General features: G+C 44.9%; 1 protein-coding gene across 4 annotated transcripts in view; it reads left to right on the forward strand.

Annotated features, from left to right (window-relative positions):
* The window catches only part of LOC112264648 (RNA polymerase II subunit A C-terminal domain phosphatase), a 128,908-nt gene that overhangs the window by 50,874 nt on the left and 53,034 nt on the right, over window positions 1-25,000 (forward strand). For 3 of the 4 annotated variants that reach the window (XM_024441396.2, XM_024441395.2, XM_024441394.2), the window contains one exon: window positions 21,858-22,129. The exons of the other annotated variant lie outside the window; for it this stretch is intronic. In XM_024441396.2, the coding sequence (XP_024297164.1) occupies window positions 21,858-22,129 (272 nt within the window). The remainder of the gene's footprint in view (window positions 1-21,857; window positions 22,130-25,000) is intronic. 4 annotated transcript variants of the gene reach the window in all.

Raw genomic sequence — 25,000 nt, forward strand, 5'->3', positions numbered from 1 at the left:
GACGAAACAAGTGAATGAGCTAAGGATGTAAGGGAGAGGTTAATTTGCAGTTCATTTAATTCTGTCTGTCTGAGTCATGAAATGTATCAAGCATTCTGGGGTTTTTTGTCGCCTTGGCGGTCATCTAAAGGTTGTTTCATGGTAATTGATTCAATGGCCGTATTAAAACCATTAAATGGTTGCTCAAGATGTTTAGACCTGCCATTGAATTTCTATTGTGACCCAAAGCCAGTCTTCTTTGCTCAAAGACCTCAGTTCTCACTGTAGATGGAGTGCTGTGATTGGTTGTGTGATGGGCCATGAACAGGAAGGAATGCGGATGCTGGGTGTTGTTCCCTAAAGACCAGCAGTGTTGTGTAAATGTGACATTTTGGAATGTAGGACTTAAATCTCCGAGGGCTTCAGGAGCCAAAAGCCAGAATTCTAGCAGACACATTCTCCCAAAGTGCAGATGCTTTAAAGTTATACATTCATCAGTCCCTCCAGGATTCTGCGATTGCATCATTCTATGCAAAATCAACCATGCCACACATTATACAAGAGCTTGCAATTTTGACAAATCGCCACACTTTTACTGCAGAAAAAGGTCCTATCAAAGGGTTCGCAATTTCGACCACTGTTACTGTGGAAAACAGCCCAATCAAACAACAAATCCCCCCCCCCAAAAAAAAAAAAAATCTGCTGCAGCCAGCAGATCACTGTGACCGAAGCGATAGCAGGGGAATCTGTGGTGTTCTTTTTGAACTAACCTTAACTGACTCGAGAAGAATCGTTATTCTTTTTTGTTTGAACGGCTGGCCGCAATGAATCGCAGTGAAGGCTTGATACACACTCCTCTGGCTCAACACAGCACCTCCAGAGACGTGCTCAAACCAACAACTCTGTCATATGTGTGTGCTAGAAAATAGATAATGCTGGAGGCTGCATAGGGACATAGTCTGCTTAGTCATACTATAATTAATTGCATACATTGTATTGGTTGATTATTAAATTAACATGATAGAGAAAAATATAAACTTGGCAAAAAAAGAAATGTCCTCTCACTGTCAACTGTCTCACTGTCAACTGTCTCACTGTCAACTGTCTCACTGTCAACTGCGTTTATTTTCAGCAAACTTAACATGTGTAAATATTTGTATGAATATAAGATTCAACAACTGAGACATAAACTGAACAAGTTCCACAGACATGTGACTAACACAAATGGAATAATGTGTCCCTGAACAAAAGGGGGGTCAAAATCAAAAGTAACAGTCAGTATCTGGTGTGGCCACCAGCTGCATTAAGTTCGGCAGTGAATCTCATCCTCATGGACTGCACCAGATTTGCCAGTTCTTGCTGTGAGATGTTACCCCACTCTTCCACCAAGGAACCTGCAAGTTCGTGGACATTTCTGGGCGGAATGGCCCTAGCCCTCACCCTCTGATCCAACAGGTCCCAGACGGCAGAACACTGACATTCCTGTCTTGCAGGAAATCAGGCAAGGAACAAGCAGTATGGATGGTGGCATTGTCATGCTTGTCGGGATGAGCCTGCAGGAAGGGTACCACATGAGGGAGGAGGATATCGTCCCTGTAACGCACAGCGTTGAGATTTCCTGCAATGATGACAAGCTCAGTCAGATGATGCTGCGACACACCGCCCCAGACCATGACGGACCCTCCACCTCCAAATCGATCCAGCTCCAGAGTACAGGCCTCGGTGTAACGCTCATTCCTGCGACGATAAACGCGATTCCGACCATCACCCCTGGTGAGACAAAACCGCGACTCGTCAGTGAAGAGCACTTTTTGCCAGCCCTATCTGGTCCAGCAACGGTGGGTTTGTGTCCATAGGTGACGTTGTTGCCGGTCATGTCTGGTGAGAACCTGCTTTACAACAGGCCTATAAGCCCTCAGTCCAGCCTCTCTCATCCTATTGCGGTGAGTCTGAGCACTGATGGAGGGATTGTGCATTTGTGGTGTAACTCGGGCAGTTGTTGTTGCCATCCTGTACCTGTCCTGCAGGTGTGATGTTCGGATGTACCGATCCTGTGCAGGTCTTGTTACACGTGGTCTGCCACTGCGAGGACGATCAACTATCCGTCCTGTCTCCCTGTAGCGCTGTCTTAGGCGTCTCACTGTACAGACAGTGCAATTTATTGCCCTGGCCACATCTGCAGTCCTCATGCCTCCTTGCAGCATGCCTAAGGCACGTTCACGCAGATTGAGCAGGGACCCTAGGCATCTTTCCTGTGGTGTTTTTCAGCCAGTAGAAAGGCCGATATAGTGTCCTAAGTTTTCATAACTGTGACCTTAATTGCCTACCTTCTGTAAATTGTTAGTGTCTTAACGACCGTTCCGTGGGTGCATGTTCATTGTTTATGATTCATTGAACAAGCATGGGAAACAGTGTTTAAACCCTTTACAAGGAAGATCTGTGGAGTTATTTGGATTTTTACAAATTATCTTTGAAAGACCGGGTCCTGAAAAGGGGACGTTTCTTTTTTTGCTGAGTTTATGTAAAGCCACCACAAAATCAAGTGTTCTTAGCTGCAGATATCACAAAGGAAATATGGAAAGAATCCCAGAGAGACTGATTCATTGTGTGTTTGTGTGTCTGTCTGTGCACATGTGCATGTGCTTTATAAATAGCATATAGACTGAGCAGTTAGTCTAACTAATAATCTCTTCAGAGTCCCCTCGCCTCTCAGTCTGATGCTTATTCTGTCCCCGGTGTTTTAACTATGTATTTATTCTGCTCTGTATTGGAGTCCCTTAAGAGGAACTCTGTGTATAATATCTTTCATGGTTCAGTGGTATTTTTTTAAGCAATTTAGATTTTTTTTAAACTCGATTTCAGCTGTATTATTGTTCCGTGGTCTTTATGAAGATGTGATGATGGTTTAGTTGAGTGGATTAGTTCTCTGTTATGCAGGACGGGGGTATCTAGAACATACTGCATATCAATTCATCTGTCCACTTTAATTGGTGCATTATGTACAAGTTGTAACCCAACAGGGGTTTAAAAGTGTGCCTACTTTGCAACTGCCACGACGTGAAACTAGACTGTACCCTTTTAATGTGTGCTTCCAAAAGAGCAATAGCAAAGCCGGTTGAGTGAAAATACCAACCACTGGGGTGCCCTGTAATACTGTTTTAAATGTCATCCTCTTCACTCTTCCCACTTCTCTCTCTCTCTCTCTCTCCTCATTTTCCTTTCCCTGCCTTTTCAGAAAGGCCTGCTCATGACATTTTTAAACGCATGAAAACTTTGGAGGAAGAAAAACATTTGGTGGTGCTGGCTTTGCGTCACAAATGGCACCCTCTTCCCTATATAGTGCACTTCTTTTGACCTTGGCCCATAGGGTTCTGGTCAAAAGTAGTCCACTATATACAGGGAATAGCGTGCCATTTGGGACAAACCCGGAGTCCTATCTCAGTCAGGTAGGCTTGATGCAGGCTCACATTTAAATGTCAGGGCTGGTTCCATCCCTGGATGTGTCATTCTGCGAAGAGTAGCTAAATGTGTACGGTTGCCTGGTGACATGTCGCAGCGGTGTATGCCAACTGGGTGACCTTTACTTTATAACCCATTCAGTCTTGTTAGTGCTGTTATTACCGAGCCTTTAGCATTCTGCCATAACCCACTGCAAGCAGTTATGCTAACATCTGCTTTAGCATATCTGGTTTAGGTGGCATTTGTATCCTTTGGCCATTCACCCTTGTTAGCTTTTTAGCGGTGTAGTTACGCAGCCTTTAGCTTTACGCCACCATTTCTTTGGCCTTGTGGTTTGGGTCCGCCCTGAGATTGGATGGTTGGGATTTGGATCCCCGGCTGAGTCACACCGAAGACTGTAAAAATGAGACCCGGCGTCTCCTTGGCACTCTGCATTAAGGAGAGAGATTTTGGGTAAGGCCCTCTGATAGACTAGAGTCCTGTCCAGAGGTTGTACTTTGTACATCAAGCTGCCTCGCGCTACAACAACAGGAGATTGGCTCCTGCTCCAAGGCTCGCGCAAGGCACCTTACAGTAGCATTACACCATAGGACACTGCTTGCACCTAATGGCCATTAGAACTACACTGCTCAAAAAAATAAAGGGAACACTTAAACAACACAATGTAACTCCAAGTCAATCACACTTCTGTGAAATCAAACTGTCCACTTAGGAAGCAACACTGATTGACAATAAATTGCACATGCTGTTGTGCAAATGGAATAGACAACAGGTGGAAATTATAGGCAATTAGCAAGACTTCCCCAATAAAGGAGTGGTTCTGCAGGTGGGAACCACAGACCACTTCTCAGTTCCTATGCTTCCTGGCTGATGTTTTGGTCACTTTTGAATGCTGGCGGTGCTTTCACTCTAGTGGTAGCATGAGACAGAGTCTACAACCCACACAAGTGGCTCAGGTAGTGCAGCTCATCCAGGATGGCACATCAATGCGAGCTGTGGCAAGAAGGTTTGCTGTGTCTGTCAGCGTAGTGTCCAGAGCATGGAGGCGCTACCAGGAGACAGGCCAGTACATCAGGAGACGTGGAGGAGGCCGTAGGAGGGCAACAACCCAGCAGAAGGACCGCTACCTCCGCCTTTGTGCAAGGAGGAGGAGGAGGAGCACTGCCAGAGCACTGCAAAATGACCTCCAGCAGGCCACAAATGTGCATGTGTCTGCTCAAACGGTCAGAAACAGACTCCATGAGGGTGGTATGAGGGCCCGACGTCCACAGGTGGGGGTTGTGCTTACAGCCCAACACCATGCAGGACGTTTTTCATTTGCCAGAGAACACCAAGATTGGCAAATTCGCCACTGGCGCCCTGTGCTCTTCACAGATGAAAGCAGGTTCATACTGAGCACATGTGACAGTCTGACAGACGTGATCCTCCAGCATGACCGGTTTGGCGGTGGGTCAGTCATGGTATGGGTGGCATTTCTTTGGGGGGTCGCACAGCCCTCCATGTGCTCGCCAGAGGTAGCTTGACTGCCATTAGGTACCGAGATGAGACCCTCAGACCCCTTGTGAGACCATATGCTGGTGCGGTTGGCCCTGGGTTCCTCCTAAGACAATGCTAGACCTCATGTGGCTGGAGTGTGTCAGCAGTTCCTGCAAGAGGAATGCATTGATGCTATGAACTGGCCCGCCCGCCCGTTCCCCAGACCTGAATCCAATTGAGCACATCTGGGACATCATGTCTCGCTCCACCCACCAACGCCACGCCACACCACAGACTGTCCAGGAGTTGGCGGATGCTTTAGTCCAGGTCTGGGAGGAGATCCCTCAGGAGACCATCCGCCATCTCATCAGGAGCATGCCCAGGTGTTGTAGGGAGGTCATACAGGCACGTGGAGGCCACTCACACTACTGAACCTAATTTTGACCTGTTTTAAGGACTTTACATCGAAGTTGGATCAGCCTGTAGTGTGGTTTTCCACTTTAATTTTGAGTGTGACTCCAAATCCAGACCTCCATGGGTTGATAAATTTGATTTCCATTGATAATTTTTGTGTGATTTTGTTGTCAGCACATTCAACTATGTAAAGAAAAAAGTATTTAATAAGAATATTTCATTCATTCAGATCTAGGATGTGTTATTTTAGTGTTCCCTTTATTTTTTTGAGCAGTGTATTATAACCTGGTTGGCATTGTGCCCCTGTTCAATCCTACAGTGACTGCGGTCATCCTAACCCCTGTGCTATCTGTTCGATCTGTGTTATCTGGCATGTAGTCGTGACTGAGCAGGCATTGTTTTATGTGTCATTAAAAGCAGAGGACAGATGGGGGGTGAATCCCAGTACTGTCTGTTATTGGATCAGGAAGTATTGTGCTGAACTGTAAACATATCACCGGGGCAGATCAGATTAGAACTCCTGGGCTGAGTTCTAATCCGATTTTACTGTCTACATCAGCAAGATTTCAAATACTATTTGAACCCAGGTCTTCTTCCTCTGGCCGAATGAGACCGGTTCTGGAATGAGTTGCAGTATATCCTATGTTCTCATCCAGTCAGCACCTTCTCCTGGAACATCCTGAACTAATGAATGCTGACGAACTACGCTATGTCGTTTATGTCCTTCAAGGCCAGGGTTTTCTTTGACTTGGTGTTGACTCCCTCAGAAGAGTTTACGGTTACTGGTGTTCCCATAAGGTTGCACCGGAATCACATCAGTTACCCAACGGTGAGACAAACATAGTCAAGCTGCTCGTTAGTCTGATTCCTGTGTAAATGGATGGTAAAAAGCACTCTTGCATGGCTGTGTGGAGACGAGTGTTTGGTTTGAGTGTCTCCTCTCTTATCAGCTGTGTTCCAGGTCCCCGTCTGTCTCTCTCCTTTTCACACCTCAGCACGAATTAGATGGACACGACCCGCCTTCCCATGATAAACATCAGACACACAGCCTCGCCCTCACAGTAAAAACACAGACCACCCTCCTGGTAAGGACCACCACTGTATAGCACACTACCTCTGAACTGGTGGGCAGGGAAAATTGAAGCCACAAGCCGCTTTCCCCCTCATTTATGCATTTTGTACCCCTCCCCTTCCATCTTCCTCACACAACAAAAGTATTTTCGACAGTCTTGAATAAATCACGAAAGGGAGAGCCAGAGAGCCGAAGGGTGTAAAATCTGCTCCACTCCCAACAATCAGAATGTTGAGGTTATTCAACCCCCCACATCTAGCCATGTGGACACAAGGCTAAAACCTATTAAAGGAGTATTTCACTATTTTACAACATGATGTTAGATGGTTCCTCACTCTGGAAGTAGTCTATAGGTCAGGAGAAATTGTAATCTGTGGTTCGGTTTTCATTAAACAGCCATTGCTAACGATAGCCACTGCTAGCTAAAAATCTATGGTAATGATAGAGGCATGTGAACATGTTTATTTTTTTTATGGCCAAATAACCTTTAACATCGAACCAAATGGAGTTTGAGTTGATTTCAGGTGATTTTCGTCAAGTAATGACATGCCCCCATCACTTCCAATGATTTTTAGATAGCGGTGGCTAAAGTTAGCTAAAGATTGTAGTGTCTTTTCAAAGAACCGAACTATGGATTACAATTTATCATGGCCCATAGCCCACTTTCAGGATGAAGAACCTAACATCAAGTTGTAAAATAGTGACCTACTCCTTTAAGGTGTATATGTCAATTTCTGAAGGTGTTCTTAGCATAGGGAGGGCTATATATATATATATATATATATTTTTTTTTTTTTTTTTTTAAATCTTGAACTTACAATGCTTAGATGCGCAGTATCATGACAGCTGGATGCCTGCTAATGTTGTGGATGTGCAGTAGCTACTAGCTACCTTAGAGACATAAGATTAGGCCTGATTGGTGGAGTGCTGCAGAGATGGTTTTCTTTTTCGAAGGATCTCCCATCAATAAAGAGGAACTCTAGAGCTCTGTCAGAGTGACCATCGGGTTCTTGGTCACCTCCCTGACCAGGGCCCTACTCCCCCATTTGCTCAGTTTGGCTGGGTGGCCAGCTCTAGGAGAGTGTTGGTGGTTCCAAACTTCTTCCATATAAGAATGATGGAGGCCACTGTGTTCTTGGGGACATTCAATGCTGCAGAATTTTTTGTGTCTTGACACAATCCTGTCTCGGAGCTCTATGGACAATTCCTTTGACCTCCTGGCTTGTTTTCTTTTGCTCTGACATGCACTGTCAACTGTGGGACCTTTTTATATAGACAGGTGTGTGCCTTTCCAAATCCTGTACAATCAACTTAATTTACCGCAGGTGGACTCCAATCAAGTTGAAGAAACATCTCAAGGATGATCAATGGAAACCGGATGCTCCTGAGCGCGATTTCGAGTCTTATAGCACAGGGTCTGAATACTTGTGTAAATACGGTATTTGTTTTTTAAATTTTTTATACATTTGCTAAAATTTCTATACAGTTTTTGCTGGCCTCCCGAGTGGCGCAGCGGTCTAAGCCGTCACTACATACCCGGGTTCGATTCCAGGCTGTGTCACAGCCGGCCGTGACCGGGAGACTCACGAGGTGGTGCGCAATTGGACCAGCGTTTTCCGGTTTAGGGGAGGGTTTGGCCGGCCAGGATTTCCTTGTCACATCATGCTCTAGCAACTCCTCGTGGCATGCCAGGCGCCGACAAACTGACTTCGGTCGCCAGCTGGAGGGTGTTTCCTCCGACACATTGGTGCGGTTGGCTTCCGGGTTAAGCGAGCAGTGTCAAGAAGCAGTGCGGCTTGGCAGGATCGTATTTCGGAGGACGCATGGCTCTTCACCTCTCCCGAGTCCATAATTATTTATACATGCACAAGTTTGGACACACCTACTCAAAAGTTTTTATTTTTACTATTTTCTTACATTGTAGAATAACAGTGAAGACATCAAAACTATGAAAAAACACATGGAATTATGCAGTAACCAAAAAGTGTTAAACAAATCAATATATTTTAGGTTCATCAAAGTAGCCACCCTTTGCCTTGATGACAGCTTTGCACACTCTTTGCATTCTCTCATCCAGCTTCACCTGGAATGCTTTTCCAATGGTCTTAAAGGAGTTCCCACATTTGCTTTGCACTTGTTGGCTGCTTTTCTTCACTCTGCGGTCCCAACTCATCCCAAACAATCTCAATTGGGTTGCTTCACGGTGGGAACCACACATGCAGAGATCATCCGTTCACCTATTCTACGTCTCACAAAGACACAGCGGTTGGAACCAAAAATCTCAAATTTGAACTCATCAGACCAAAGGACAGATTTCCACCAGTCTAATGTCCATTGCTTGTGTTTCTTGGCCCAAGCAAGTCTCTTCTTATTATTGGTGTCCTTTAGTAGTGGTTTATTTGCAGCAATTCGACCATGAAGGCCTGAGTCACACAGTCTCTTCTAAACAGTTGATGTTGAGATGTCTGCTACTTGAACTCTGAAGCATTTATTTGGGCTGCAATTGCTGAGGCTGGTAACTCTAATGAGCTTATCCTCTGCAGTTGAGGTAACTCTTCCTTTCCTGTGGTGGTCCTCATGAGAGCCATTTTCATCATAGCGCTTGATATTTTTGTGACTAGACTTGAAGAAACTTTAAATGTTCTTGACGTTTTCCGTATTGAGTGACCTTCATGTCTTCAAGTAATGATGGACTGCCGTTTCTCTTTGCTTATTTGAGCTGTTCTTGCCATAATATGGACTTGGTATTTTACCAAATAGGGCCATCTTCTGTATACCACCCCTACCTTGTCACAACACAACTGATTGGCTCAAATGCATTAAGAAGGAAAGAAATTCCACAAATGTAACTTTTAACAAGGCCCACCTGTTAATTGAAATGCATTCCAAGGGACTTCCTCATGATGCTGGTTGAGAGAATACCAAGAGTGTGCAAAGCTGTCATCAAGGCATAGGGTGCCTACTTTGAAGAATCTCAAATATAACATTTGATTTATTAAACTTGTTTTGGTTACTACATGAATCCATGTGTTATTTCGTAGTTTTTGTCTTCACTATTATTCTAAAATAGTACAAATAAATTAAAACCTTTTGAATGAGTAGGTGTCCAAACTTGACTGGCACAGTATATACCTGTTTTTGCTTTGTCATTATGGAGTATTGTGTGTAGATTGTTGAGGGGGGAAAATTATTTAATCCATTGTAGAATAAGGCTGTAATGTAACGAAATGTGGAAAAAGGGGTCTGACTATTTTCCAAATACACTGTAAATTATTTTCACTGCCATTACAGTAATTGAAAAACATAATGACGTGGTGACCATTATAGATAGTTTGGAATTCACTGCGTCTACTATGAAGGACGTTAGGGATAGTTTCGCGAGCCAATACTAACTAGCGTTGGCGTAATGAATCTATGGTAACAGCTAGCATACTAGTCGTTACCATAGACTTCCAGTCATTGCGCTAGCGCTAGTTAGCAACTTTCTCCAAACAGCACGACCGGGCATAAAATGGTGTCGACGAGTTCATCGGTCTCTGAGGGAAAATCCAGAGGCGTCCCTTTTTAAAATGTCTTGAAGTAGTATAAGGCCAGTGATGATGCAACGGGACTCCTGTGAGACCTAGTAGCAGATCAACATCTAGTAGAACTCATCAGTCACCATGGGGATCCATGCTCACCCAATGTTCTCTCAATGCTCCAGGCTATTGATCACACGTATCATATCCATCAGTGGGCTCCGACCCTAGTGGACAGTTGTCTGACCTGGAAGAGAGAGAATACTGTCGCTGCCTCGCAACCAGAAATAACCTGTCGAGTGCTAGTATGAACAAAAAGAGGTTTAAATTGAGATGTTTTTACATAGCTACAATGCTAGGAATGGACAGGACACAGCTCTTTACCTTCATTGGTAGAATCACATTACGATTGAAATTGGACAGAGAACTGCTGCGGTCTCTATTCCTCCATGTGTTTTAGAAGTCTCCTAGAAAATCAGACTTTCTAGTTAAGTCCTTTCTCCCTTTTTTGTTGTTGTTTGTATGCTATCCTCTTCTAACATCTTTTGCAGTAGAAATGCCAGCTAATCCCTGCTCTCTGCGACAGCTTTCAGAGAAACTAATGCTCTACCCACACACTGAGTGTGTGTGTGTGTACGTTTTTCAGAGAACTCATTTTGTCAGTGTGAATCTGTCGGATGTCTGGGGTGATAACACAACCAGAAGTGATAATAATTATTTAGTTTGTCCTTGTTTCAATGGATGGCCATCTCCTCTTTTCAGCTTTCGCCTCTTCAAACCGGCACAAAAGCCCAGCATGACTAAGAGAAGAGCCTTCTGGAGAAACAAATGAAAAACATGACCAGCGCTCAGAATGCTGTGTCCCTGAAAAACGTTGAGACGCATCATCTGGCTCCAAGCGAATGAGAAGCCTTTATCTTTGATATTGTATCTCCTCTCAGTATGGAACAGAAGGGAACCGAGGCAGTCAAGGTATCTCTCCCCCGGAGTGGGTTGTAATGAGATGGCCATTGTGTCTCTCTGCCTTCACAGATAGAGGATGGAAACAGATAATTTTTGGGGGATTGGGCTGCTGTGTCTTCTGCAGATTACAAGAACTGAGCCCCCTGCTTCCTCTCTTCTCACCTCCCCCCTCCTCTCCACGCTACCAACTGAACGGAAAGGAGGCTGCCTGAAGAAGACATCACTGTATAATTTATAACGAGCCAGTGGGGTGATTAAAAATTATTCAGCAACAGAATGGATCATCCAAGATTTCCATGTTTCTACAATAGGAAGAAAATATGTCTGGCAAGCTTTTTGTTTCTGTGAAAATGTGTTGTTTCTAGCTGAGTCCTCTGTGATCAGACATTATGAATGCCTGTGAGTGGCTCCTTCCCCTGCCTGGTTGGCTTTGTCCCAGCCGGACAAAGTTTGTTTTTTTTTAGCTGAGGATTGTTCTTTGATTGGGCTGTGTTTTGAGGTCTGGCCTGGGGAACAGGCCAGGATATACCAATCAGCCAGCCACAGGTGACCAGACCAGCCCATGCCAGCCAACCTGCCAGAAAGGGAGTGGGAGAACCTTGATCACTCTGGGTGGTGCCACTGCCTGCGGCGTCTGACTGAAACAGGTCCCAGGTTGTGGGGTGGGGAATCACAGCAAAGCAGAAGAGTTTTCCGTTCTCCCCACATTCACCAAAATGGCAGATGGTCCAGTGACCAGTCACCTGCCTGTGATAACGATGAGGTTATTTAATTGGTTTATTTGCCTGCGTGCAAACAGGCTATTATATTTATTAGCTGCTGGTCTAAAGCCTCCCTCGGGGCTGACCAAGGTGCCGGGGGCCAGATAAGAGAGGCTGCTATTTGATGCGTGATTCCAAAAGCTCTATAATCAATTGGTGTATTTTAATATGGAGTTGTGGCTATTGGTAGTGTGAACAGCCCTGTGGTTGGCAATGCAGTGATGTGGAGTGGATTGCCATGCAGCTTAAGAGCAAGCAGTGGGTGACAGTTTTTCTCCATTTCGAGAGCTTCGTCCTCACATTTGGGTTAATAACTAGCAAAGAAATAGTCTATGGATAAAGTAGACTGATTTTACAAAACACCAACCACAGTCTTATTACATCCCGTCATCAATCTTTTCCAATCAGTTTCCAATCTCTAAAAGGAATAACGCAGCCGTGCGAGTCTCCTGTTGACCCTTAACATCAAGCAGACAGACATCACACTGGATTAGAGCAGAGCCAGTGCTAAAATGCCACACCGCTGCAGGACGTCGCCCTTTCCTCTCCCAGGGTACACCTGGGGCAACGGCCACAGACCGCCTACAGACACAGTTCTGCATCTCACCCCATAATCCCTTGTCTGATCAGATTCAGGTGATGGACATGGCTTCACCGCTGACTTCATTGCTTGCTTTGTCCCTAGCTCAGTCTGTTGACCTTTTTCTCCTTGGTCCAGGTCACAAGTCTGATGTCCTTTTTAAGGACTGGCTGACTGACGTGTGTTCAGGGGTAGACTTGTTAAAGTGACTGGAAGTGAAACCTCTACAAGTTCTTCATTCCTTTCTTCTCCACTATTATTATTTCTGCTACAGAGAGTATAAATATTTCTCTCTGACTGCTTGATGTCACTGTCCAAGGTGCTGAAACAGGCCACACAGGGTTAACTGTCCTCTCGGACTACTTTCTCCACTGCAGTCTGAGTTGTGTGAGGTCTGTACTGTAGGGTCAGTTGCTGTCAGTGATCAGTAAATTACAACTGTCCCTGGCCCATGCCAGACCACTCCATCACCAGGTGTGCAACGCCATCATCTCTCCCAAAACCTGGACCCCTGAATATTCCCTCTGATCAGTTCCCTCATTTTCACAGTCCTTGGCAACCTGACAGCATCACTATCAGAAGGGGGGGGACTGTTTGGAGCTGAACCTCTCTGTTCTGTTTTCTTGTTAGGAGGGAGAGGTGGCGGCTATGGAAAGACGTCCCCTTTTTATATTTCAATGTGCATATTTGTGTCTGTTATTAGTAGGTGTTAGATGTCAAGTGAGTTAATCCTTGTCGGTTACTTATTTTCTTTTGATTTCCTACAACTTTTCACTTACGCCTAAGCACAGTATTTTTTGGTTAACCTGCAGGTGCATTCCTATTTCTCTGGGAAAGCTGGAGGGGAAAAAAGGTGGTCCTGTCCTTTGCTGTTCATATACACCTCTTAACAAAATCCCATCAGACAGTGAGACAGAGTTACATGTCCTATGATTTTAGATGTTTTTTTCTCTGTAGCTGAGAGCAGAGTGTTTTCATGAGGGTTGGACTAGGGCTGGGCGGTATACCGTATTTTACAATATACTGGTATTGATGCACGGACCGGTTTGTGTTTTTACTTTTCCTTCTGTAACGGTATTGGAGTGTTTGGTTTGTTGTTCCTCGACCACGAGACACTTACGTTCAGTCTGCATGGTCAGTGAAGCACATGCAGCAATGTTGACGACAACGATGCTGTTTTCTATAATTACACTATTAGTTTGTGTTTCTTACGTCTGCAAATGGTTTGTTTGTCTTTTCTTAGCCAGTTGGGCCTAAATCGTGTAAGCCGCTAATCACTGGCTAGTTAATAAATGTACTGTCAGAACAAACTAACTATACAGCCTAATAATACCAAGTGATGGTGTAGACCTAAATCGGCTTGTTTTCTGTGCAACAGTGTCTTCTAAATCAAAGAGGAATACGCAAAGCATGAATATGTTAGCTACATGAAGTAAGATTATAGGGTCCCCTAGAAAACACTTATCAACACTTTGGTTCCTACCCGTGTCACAATAACTCCTCCCTGGCATTTTCATTTGATGTCACGTCACACAACTCTGTATTCAAAGTTCTAACTATTATACCCGAACTGTAGAATTATGATAATTATTCTATTTCCATGATTCCAACACCCAGGTGTTTTGCTCTAAATTGCAAGTCAAGATTGTTTGCCCATATCGTGTAGCCCTACGTGGCAAAGGATCTCAAATTAGTGCAGGAAATGTATGAAAATGCAGATTTGTTTTGGGGGGTTGAAGTTAAATTGAACTGTTTTATACTATCAGAATGGAGAAAGACCCATTGAAATCACTTGGAATGTATGTGTTGCCACCCAAGGGTTACACAATACTCAAAGCAATTTTAAAATGTGTATTATTCAAAAACATACCTGCAAAACCATTTAAGTACTGTGATATAATATTTTGAGCCATATCGCCCAGCCCGAGGTTGGGACTGGTAGCTAAGAGCAGATAGACAAGACGAGACAGGGCTGCTTTGAAGATTTAACTTCCTTCTTGGATAATTGCGCCTATCAGAATGGGACTGGCTCTAGGCTGTGTTACAGAGGAAGCATATGGTCTTTGATCTGGCCCCGGCCCCCGAGGAGCACAGTGAGATAATTGATGGAGAGAGAAGTGGCAGTGGAGGTCTCTCACAGGCTCAGTTGTAGCGTGGGTGTCTGTCACTTTACTAGTCTCACTCATACCTCAGGAACATTTTCTTCTTCTCCTACTTTCCCCGGTATGTACTTGTCAATCTTGTATTTGTGTGACTGACATATGGGTATTGATAAAACACTTTCCTGAGTCTGGGGATGTGGACTTGCAGTGAAATCCAATAATTGACCTGGTAGTGTCAAGTGTGATACCCCTGCTAGGAGAAGCACTTCTCTGCGTGTCATTTGGGGAGTGAACTATAGGAGCTAAACAGAGAGACTGTGGGAGGTTGTTTTTAATGAGTTTACGTAGCATGAAAGAGTTTGATTGTCTACAATAATCGTCTAAGCTGGCGACTTGCCAAATGTTGTTTATTCATGGACCTGAAAAAAAGATACTGAACTTTTCTTATTTACTCCCAGTGTTTTAGTGTTTTCTTTTCGGTCCATAATCTTCTCAATCACTACATTTGGGCCCTTCCCCTGCTCAAGCCAAGCAGCCAATCGTCTGGACGGCCAGTAAAAGTTGTATAATCCCTTCAATGAAGTATGTCTGCTCAGAGCTGAATTTCTCTCTCCAATAACCTAGAGCTAACAGCAGTGGTTCAGAAAGATGAGCGCTGATTGATTATCTGAACTCCTAAACCTGGGCGGTGTGAGTCAATCTACCTCTCTAAGTCTCTACCTGTCTCTGTCAGTTCGCCTCCGGTTCAACTCTGCCTCCTGCAGCAGTATTATCCAGTCTGTGTGTAAACGGCTTAGCCAGTCCAGTCTCTTAACAAATATAAATGTTTCTTTTTCTTTCACAGCCAGACTCCACAGTACTTCAAGATGACGTCCTGAAGACATTGAAAAAGTTTCCCTCCACCTGAAACGGTTTCTTTTCAACTCCAAGGACAGAGTTTTTAAAGCTAGTTTTGCTATTGATTTGAGCCCCATTGTGAAGGAATCTCACCACCACTGAGCTGCTGAATGGATAATGATTTGACTCGCGTTAACAATGTGTCGTTTCCTGTCTGTGGTTCTGTAGAACTGTGTTTTTTTTCTTCCCTTCAACACACTGTGCTGCTCACTCACCCCTTCAGGAGTCGAAGTTAGACTTCAAACTTTAAGCATTCACACTCTTCCGTCCTGAAGTTTATCTCAACAGTTATCCATATTTATATCTTAAATATAATGGTAATTCATTCACTTATGGTTCTTCAAATTCTGCCAAGACTAAGCCAGGGCTTCTTCCTTAGAGACCGACCATATGGGACTCTGAGACACGCGGTACAGTACAATAGCTGCTCCGTCCTGTCTGGTTCAAGACATTGAATAATTAGGACGAATGTTTTAGGTTCCTGTTCTCATATTATTATCAAAATAATTTCATGGTGACACCTCACCAGTTCTGTTCTCTTACGGCACTACTGGTGACACCTCCCCTGCCAAAGGCATTCATCACAGTGATAACACTGAACCGGGAGTTCCCTGCAGCTCCCTGGGATCCACCTGTGTCCCTGTTGAGCATCATGGCCCATCATATCACATTCACTTCTGCCTGTAGCAGCATATTGTATAAAGCCATCCAATTATAAGCTTTCATATCAGCCTTATAAGCCTTCATTCATCTTCTTAAGCTGAGTCACTGTACTGGTAATGCAATTCATTTGTGAAAAGCTGCATTATGGTTAATGAGGTCAAACCAGAGGTGACTGGTCTCATAACTCTTTGTAAAGACATGCTGTTTCCAACCCCAAGGTTGTGTAGCTGTTTAGACAGCTTAGGTCACAAACTCCAGATCTACATGGCGTTTCCTATGAGTTAACATGCATTGAATTTCATATCAGGATTTTTCCTTGGGTGGAAATGTCCATTTCTTCCCCCTAGTTTGACTCTCAAGCATATTTACAGCTTTCATGTCTAGGAGTAAACTACTTTTCCTCTCAGTTCTGGGGTCTTTGTTTCTGACAGCCATGTCTGCCGGTCTGTCAATCACTCTGATGAACATGTCCTCTGACCAATAGCTGTGTCACTGTCTTCCCCCATTAGAGGTTTGGCATCTTTTAAGCCCAATCAAAACACCGTAGAAGACCGTGGGTGGGTGTGAAATAGCACCCTATTCACTAGGTGGGTCCCGGTCAAAAGCCATTTCAGACACAGCTCGTGTCCTCCTAAGAGATGAATCAAAGCGATGCAGAGTTGTCTAGAACATGTTCAGCCGATGTAGTTTTCTTCTTGTGGACATTGACAGATCCAACTGTTCTGTTCGGCTTGTGTTTCATCAATACACATCCGTCCACTGGTTTCCATCCACGTCCTTTCATTAGAACTCAAGCAGACGGAGGGAGAATGACAGACTGGAAGAGCTGTGACATCTCTTTGTCTGTGTGGGTGTCCGATAATTCTAAAGTCCTGCTGTCAATTATCATGACTGTCTCTGTCTGAATCGTTCCTGTTTTGAAGTGGCCAGTAACCAAGGTAACTTATGAGGAACAGTTTTAGCTTTAAGTGTGTGCGTGCCGGGCTCATGGTCATATCTATACAGGGGACTAAAGGCAGCCTGACTGAATAGAGTCTAAGATGCAGTCCACCAAGTGGATCTAAACTAAAGCAATCCAATCCACTGAAGTAAACCTTAAGAAGGTTTTCTAGCTCTGTTAAGCCTGGTGTACCTGTAGGGTGCCCTAATCTCACCAGCCTCTGGTTTTTCCAGCTTCTTACAAAAGGTTTTGAGCCACTGATGTGCAGAGATGAATGAGCATGGCACATTACAGCGGATATGACAGTCCAAACCCTAGTCATCGTGTTTTCTTAAGGCACTAACACTTCTCTCCTCACGGGTCCTCTTCACTCCGTTAGGGGTATAGAGGCCGGTGCATTTAGCACTCAATAAAAATGTCTGAATTGCCTTTTATATTCTGGCGTCAGTGCTCCTTGTAATGGTGAGGCCTCTGGAACACTCTGGCTCCCTGCAGCCTCCATGTGGTGTTCTGAGAAGCTGTGCTGCTGCTGTAGCATGTTTCTCTCTGCTTGGGCTCTTATTACCGACAGGAACATTACATTGCGTGAAGTGAAATGCCTCTGTGGAGAAGACCATGGCTGCACTGCAAATCGTACCCTATTTCCTTTTGTAAGTGCACTGATTTTGACCAGGGCCCATATGGTCGGGTCTAAAGTAGTGCACTGTGTAGGGAATGGAGTGCCATTTCGGACACATCCAATGCTGGTTCTGGGGATTGTTAAATGCCTGCCGCTCTGCAGGAGACGGATATGAACCACTCTGACGTTCTGAGCTGCATTCTGGCAGGGTAGTGATTTGAGCCTATCACACGGCAGGCCTCGGGGGCACGGCCACACTGCCTTCCTGCACGTTCAGAGATGGGTTCAGCTGAAAGTTAGGCCTATGCTTTAGCAAACAGCAAGTGGTGGTGGATGAAAGGGGAAGGTGTTTGGTTGTCTGTGACTGTCCAAGGATTACAGTGATTGTGTTTATGAGCTATTTTAAGAGAATCCAGAGACCATTTGTATTTGTTTTATCAGTCTCTGTAATCCCTGATGATCTCAGCATGACCCTCCTTGGGGATTTGGGGGTTTATTTGTCTTATTGGTAGTCGCGCCTCCGAGGGACCAAACACAGCCAGAGGGGATGCCTCTTCTGCAGGGTTCTTATTGACTCAGTGGAGTGTGTGGAGATGATTATGTGATGTGAGGGCTTACATTGATTTTATGTTGTCAAGAATATTTGTCGCTGAAATATGCTTCAGGGAGTCAACGAAGGACTAGTGTTGCTGGTAGTTTATGCTTGGTTTGATATTGAATATCTGTAATGATAAACTGCATTTCACTGTCAGCATTCATTTTATCAGCAGAGTGCATGGATAAGGTAAGTACTATTTATTTTACATAAATACATCTGTGTCTCTCTTGTATTGATGGATTATTAAACTGTCTGGAACAAGTCAGCTGAAACACCAATACCCTGCTGCCATTACGTGATGCAGAGCGCTCCTATCTGACTACTGGTGCATTGTGATATATCGGCTACACTAGTTTTATGTGGTATATACAGTACGTGAACATCATTTCTGACAGAAAGATGGTCCCTGCCTCTTTGAAATGCATCAGGACCTGCCACAGCCCCACTACATTCACACCGTTATCGATCATGTGGAAAAAGGGGAGAAAATACTGCCCGTCAAGAGACTCTTGCGGTATTCTGTAAAGTGCCACTGAAAAGCAAACTTCTTCAAAGACAGAAACAGGCAGGCCAGTATGTGTAGCTGCTGCTACTCTCTGTTATTATCTATGCGTAGTCACTTTATCTTAATATTATGTACATAATTACCTCAACACCTGTGCCCCCCACACATTGACTCTGTACCGGTACCCCCTGTAAATAGCCCCTCTATAGTTATTTACTGACCTGTTCTCCAGCGTATTGACTCTGTACCGGTACCCCCTGTATATAGCCCCTCTATTGTTATTTACTGACCTGTTCTCCAGCGTATTGACTCTGTACAGGTACCCCCTGTATATAGCCCCTTATTGTTATTTACTGACCTGTTCTCCAGCGTATTGACTCTGTACAGGTACCCCCTGTAAATAGCCCAGCTGTTGTTATTTACTGACCTGTTCTCCAGCGTATTGACTCTGTACCGGTACCCCCTGTAAATAGCCCAGCTGTTGTTATTTACTGACCTGTTCTCCAGCGTATTGACTCTGTACCGGTACCCCCTGTATATAGCCCCTCTATAGTTATTTACTGACCTGTTCTCCAGCGTATTGACTCTGTACCGGTACCCCCTGTATATAGCCCCTCTATAGTTATTTACTGACCTGTTCTCCAGCGTATTGACTCTGTACCGGTACCCCCTGTATATAGCCCCTCTATAGTTATTTACTGACCTGTTCTCCAGCGTATTGACTCTGTACCGGTACCCCCTGTATATAGCCCCTCTATAGTTATTTACTGACCTGTTCTCCAGCGTATTGACTCTGTACCGGTACCCCCTGTATATAGCCCCTCTATAGTTATTTACTGACCTGTTCTCCAGCGTATTGACTCTGTACCGGTACCCCCTGTATATAGCCCCTCTATAGTTATTTACTGACCTGTTCTCCAGCGTATTGACTCTGTACCGGTACCCCCTGTATATAGCCCCTCTATAGTTATTTACTGACCTGTTCTCCAGCGTATTGACTCTGTACCGGTACCCCCTGTAAATAGCCCCTCTATAGTTATTTACTGACCTGTTCTCCAGCGTATTGACTCTGTACCGGTACCCCCTGTAAATAGCCCAGCTGTTGTTATTTACTGACCTGTTCTCCAGCGTATTGACTCTGTACCGGTACCCCCTGTAAATAGCCCCGCTATAGTTATTTACTGACCTGTTCTCCAGCGTATTGACTCTGTACCGGTACCCCCTGTAAATAGCCCAGCTGTTGTTATTTACTGCTGTTCTTTCATTATTTGCTATTCTTATCTCTCACTGTTTTTGGGGTATTTTCTTTACTGCGTTGTTGGTTAAGGGCTTGTAAGTAAGCATTTCACTAAGGTCGACACCTGTTGTATTCGGTGCATGTGACAAATGAGGTTTGATTTAGTTTGGGAAACACATGGTGGTTCTGCAACAGGGATCCGTGGGCTTACACTTGGTGTTAGGCTACTTTCTGTCAATGAGATACGAACACACAACCTACAAACAGCAATTTCATCGACATTCCCGATTCCTAATTCGCAGGTGCCTTAGAGGCTTGAGCTAATTGTATTAGATAAACAAACACCTAACAGCAGGTCAGTGAAAGTACAACGTTTGGATTGTTTCTGGCTGATTCCAGGTCAACACCATGCTATACTGTATTTGTTGTATTTGTCTGTCTAAATTGATGTCGTCAACAACAACAGTTGGTACCTTAATGAACCTGGCCAGACCCCCAAAATGAGCTCAGCTCTGGGGGAGTTTCCTTTGCCGTGATCCGAGCTCTCCAGTGCTCTGACAGTGTAGCACTATGCTTGTGTGTTAAATGATGGAAGTCTTAACTGCTCGGCTTCTCTCCCATTATAAGGACAAATCTCTCCATCCGTTTCCACATCGATTTAGTTATACTTCAGGTTAATGAGGGAGGGGTCTCACCCTATTTTAATTGGCCCAAATGGCCCTCAGGGGATAATGAAAACTAGAGGACTGCTGTAATACGAGGGCACTAGGGTTGAGAGGGGGGGGGGCATCATCTGGAAATGACTCGTTGGCTTGTCCTTTTCTAATGTTTGTAGGTCAATCCTGTGTCCACGGCCTGTGTTTCAGTTTGTAGCCTAAATGCTGTCTTTTCGTTGAGTTGTGTACTCTCTTAGGCTGAGTCATCCCACATGTCATCATATATAGGGAATTAACCTTAATCTATCTGCGTCCAGGTTAGGAGCATAGTCCTTCATGACATCCACAGATGGCTATAAGGAAGAAGCCTTTCACTGTAAAGTACTGATTGATAGTATTCCTCCTAATAAATATGGTGCTGTGTCAATGTATTCATACGATTCTCCAAGGATTTAACTCTGGTGATCGTCGTGGCAACAGTTCATCTCCAAGGTGTAGGCTATATCCTCTTTTAACCATTTAAATAAAAAAATCTAAGCAAATACCGTATGCAAATGTTTCTAAATAGAATCGAATATGCATAAGTAAATGATGTAGTGCACTATGGGAGTTCTCCTCTGTACCTCTAAGGTTTAAACTGCTTCTTTATAATAATCTCTGAACATTGTTATTTTAATATAACAATCTCATTAGATAATAATGTATCCAATTAAACTGAAATAACTTTTACTCAGACATTTTTGTTCAGGAATATAAAGCCTTGCACTAATGTTCAGTATTCTCAGCTTGGATAGCCTACATTCCTGTAGGCCATGTGTCAAATTCATTACACAGAGGGCCAAGTGTCTGGCGATTCTCGCTCCATCCTTGTACTTGATTGATGAATTAAGATCACTTTTTTAGTAAAGCACCCCCCTCAGCTGGTTGTCTAGGTCATAATTGAAAGGAAAAAACAAACACCTTCAGACACTCCATGGAATGACTTTGACACCCCCTTGCCTTAGACTTTCCACAGGTTAATTTTCCTCTCTAAATAATGCATGTCCAAACCGCACGGGATTGGTGTTCCCTGCAGGCAGAGAGGCATCTGATTGGGTTATTCCCTGGAGAATAGAAAGTAACTTGGTAGCAGGCCAGAAGAAGACATAGGTGAAGAGGTAGCAGGTCATGTTAAATGCTGGTGTTGGGCCATGTTAACTGCTGTAAATTTGATTTGATGTGCAAGAGAACAAACTGAAAGTAAATGGTTCAACTAAGGGGTTCATTGTGTACTCTAATGATCTGATGGGATCTAGGTGAAGGGTTGAGGTGTTGTTTACTGTATATAGCGCTCTGGTAGACACTGAGGCCTGCTGTACTGTATAAACCACCCTACCCTGGGGGAGCCAAGCATCACCCAACCACCTTTCTGTTGACAGGTGGACGACATGCTAGATGAGGAGAGCGATGAGGAGGGAGATGGCCGGGGGAAGAAGACAAGGGAGATGGAGGAGGAAGATGAGATGGAGGAGGAAGCAGAGGGGCAGCGTCCCCAGAGTAGTGGACAGAGCACTGAGGGAGAGAAGCAGCACCACGAGCAGCAGCAGCACCACCACCACCAACCGGGTCTGGCCACCGTTATAGAGGAGACGGAGAAGGCACAGATGCCACCTAGTGACCAGGGCGATATGACGACGGGTAGCGTGCCAAGGTAAGGCCCCCAGCGCACCATCTTTAAACCAGGCAGGGCAGTGTTATGTAATCCATTACCCGATTTAGACTTTTTCATAAAACATTTTTTATTTGTTATTGTATTTTAGCCCCATTTTATGACATCTAATTGCGATCCAATTACGATCTTGTCTCATCGCTGTAACTCCCCAACGGGCTCAGGAAACGTGTCCTCCGAAACAACATGAGCCGCCTAACCGCGCTTCTTAACACCCTCCCACTTAACCCGGAAGCCAGCCCAGCCGCACCAATGTGTCGGCGGAAACACTGTTCTACTGGCAACTAAAGTCAGCCTGCAGGAGCCCGGCCCGCCACAAGGAGTCGCTAGATCGCGATGAGCCAAGTTAAGCCCACCCATACCAAACACTCCCCTAACCCGGCGACGCTGGGCCAGTTGTGCGTCGCCCTATGGGGCTCCCGGTCACGGCCGGTTATGACACAGCCTGTTGTCGAACCCAGGTCTGTAGTGACGCCTCAAGCACTGCAAGGCAGTGCCTTAGACCACTGTGCAGATTAGCAGTTTTCTAATGGATGAGTAGAAGTGTTTCATCAACCAGCCTTATGATGACCGCTTAAAGACATCTATAGCTAAAGGTAAGGACTATGAAGTGATGCGGTCATATTCACAGTCGCACCATTGACTCAGTGTAGTGGTGGTAATACCTAGGTGATGTTTCCAAGCTGGGAGAAGAGGGTTAGGGTTACAGTCTCTTACTGCTGTGGGACAGGGTAGCGAGTCTTGACTTCCAGAAATGTGCCTCTCAGATGCTTGTCCTGCCTTGCTCTGACGTTGCCTAGTTTAGAACCTGGACACAGGGTGTGAAGACCTCCATCTGTGTCCTCCACCTCCACTACAGGAAGGCCAGGTCGGACACGAAAGCTCCCTGGTCCTCAGTTATATGGTGTTCTGCCTAGGGATGTGCACCATTTTATCATATCCAAACGGAGGTTAGTATTCCAATACTTGTGTGAGTATTAATTTCAGCGAAAATACAATTATAGGCTAATGTTAACACTGAAAAGGCTTTTTCTAAATTAGCTCAATGTGGAGTCAGAGGGAACTAATACAATGCAGGAAGGAACACAATTATGTAATTAAAAGTTAGCAAAAGGAGAGCGTAGGCTCCAACGAGCAACCAACAGGCTGCTGTTTTATATGAATGGGGTTGGGGAGAAAACGCAGCATGTAGCCTCAATTAGCCTAGCTAACAATAGCTAGCTTCACTCAGCTACTCCAGTCAAGACAGGCACTGTTATATAGGAGATGATGAATAACGTTGTGGCTGCTACAAGTTAGCTAATATTGGCTGTAGCCCTGTTGCCTTGTCTAGTGTCTACTGCGTCTCTCTCCCTCAGTCTGCTCGCTCGCAAACATCAATCACGCCACTGCTGCAGCAATAGTGCTCAGGTTAAAAACGTACGTTTTTAAAAAACACTTGTATTTCTGATATCTGACAAAAGTTCATGATACTATTTGAATAGAGACATTATTTCAAAACCCTGTCCCACATGGGTTAGTGTGTGTGACTGACTGCCTGCCTCTGTTAGCAAGCTAACGTTAAGAGACAAAAGAAAATATGTGTTATGTATGCAGCTTTATTGTTAGAACAACTCTGATGAAAAGGGAAAAGTTCCCTCTTTTTTCCTTGTCACTCCTTCCGACTACCCTCTCACGGAGGTCCGTGCTCTCTGATTGGCTCAAAGTCAAGTGGTCGGGCGATGACTGGCAGGCCGATTTTCCGTGTAGAAATGGCTGGTTCGACAGTACCAGGTCGCTACCCAGCGGGTGGTGTCTTTTTGTTCTAGGCCGTGGCTGCGAAGTACGACGTTCTCACCCCGCCCCTGGAAACTCTTTTCTCACGTTCTACCGCACAAAAACAATCAGCGTTTTGTGTGATGGTGTAGTCTACTCTTTATAGTTGCTGCCATATCGTAGCCACTCGCCGGAGTTCCTGAAAAAATAACACTACTATGTTGACTGCCTGGCTGCCTCCTGCTTAGCCAATCTTTTGCAATGATGAGCCACTCTGTTTGTTCGAGCAAGAAAAGGAACAGCCTCCTACTGTGCCAAGTACCTATCGGCAGTTAGTTTTCTCTGTGTGTCTGACCTCTAAGGTCTAACAAGGAGCAGCAGATCTTATGACAGCAGCCCTAATGGTCCATCTCCGGTCCTCTTATATTTCTGGCCATCAGTCTCCTCATCCTGCTTCTGTCTCTGGGTCCAATCTGGCAGCGCTGATTGGCAAAGTTACATAAGAGAGGCTTTCCTTGTTTTGCTGGTTCTGTGTACTTACACACAGGCAGGCAGATAATGGTGCTGTAGCCCCTCTGTTTTCTCCTTCTGCCTGTTTCTGTGCCCGTCTCTTTCCATCTCATGCCAAATCTCCACAACAAATGTTCTGTTTGTTGAGCTGACTCGACTACAGGAGTTTGAAAGGTTTAACACCAGGAGAAGAGCTGGTGGTGGAGAACCCCAGTCAGCTAGCCTGAAATGGAACAGAACAAAATTCTGCTTGGCGTTCAGTCGTTGGGTCAGCTGCCTGGTTCCAGCTCTCATGAGCTAGGTCTTTTCTCCCCATGTCTGCCTGAGCACTACCTGTTTGATTTGTACGTCATGGGTGGATGGGGCACTGGTCTGTTGTGGACCTGGGCCGTGTTCAGCAAGGCACAACGTTGTGGATTGTTCAGAGAGAAATATGTTATGTCGAACAACAAACATGCCTATCTGACATGAACATCAGCTGTTTTGACGAACGAGCGTTCTATCAGTGCCCCGTCTGACAGACCATGCTGCAAGTTCTCTACCAGCGTCTCCTCAGAGCCCTGACCGCTGATAGACATGCAAATGAAA

The sequence above is a fragment of the Oncorhynchus tshawytscha genome, linkage group LG13 (genome assembly GCF_018296145.1).
Source record: "Oncorhynchus tshawytscha isolate Ot180627B linkage group LG13, Otsh_v2.0, whole genome shotgun sequence".
Taxonomy (NCBI): Eukaryota; Metazoa; Chordata; class Actinopteri; order Salmoniformes; family Salmonidae; genus Oncorhynchus; species Oncorhynchus tshawytscha.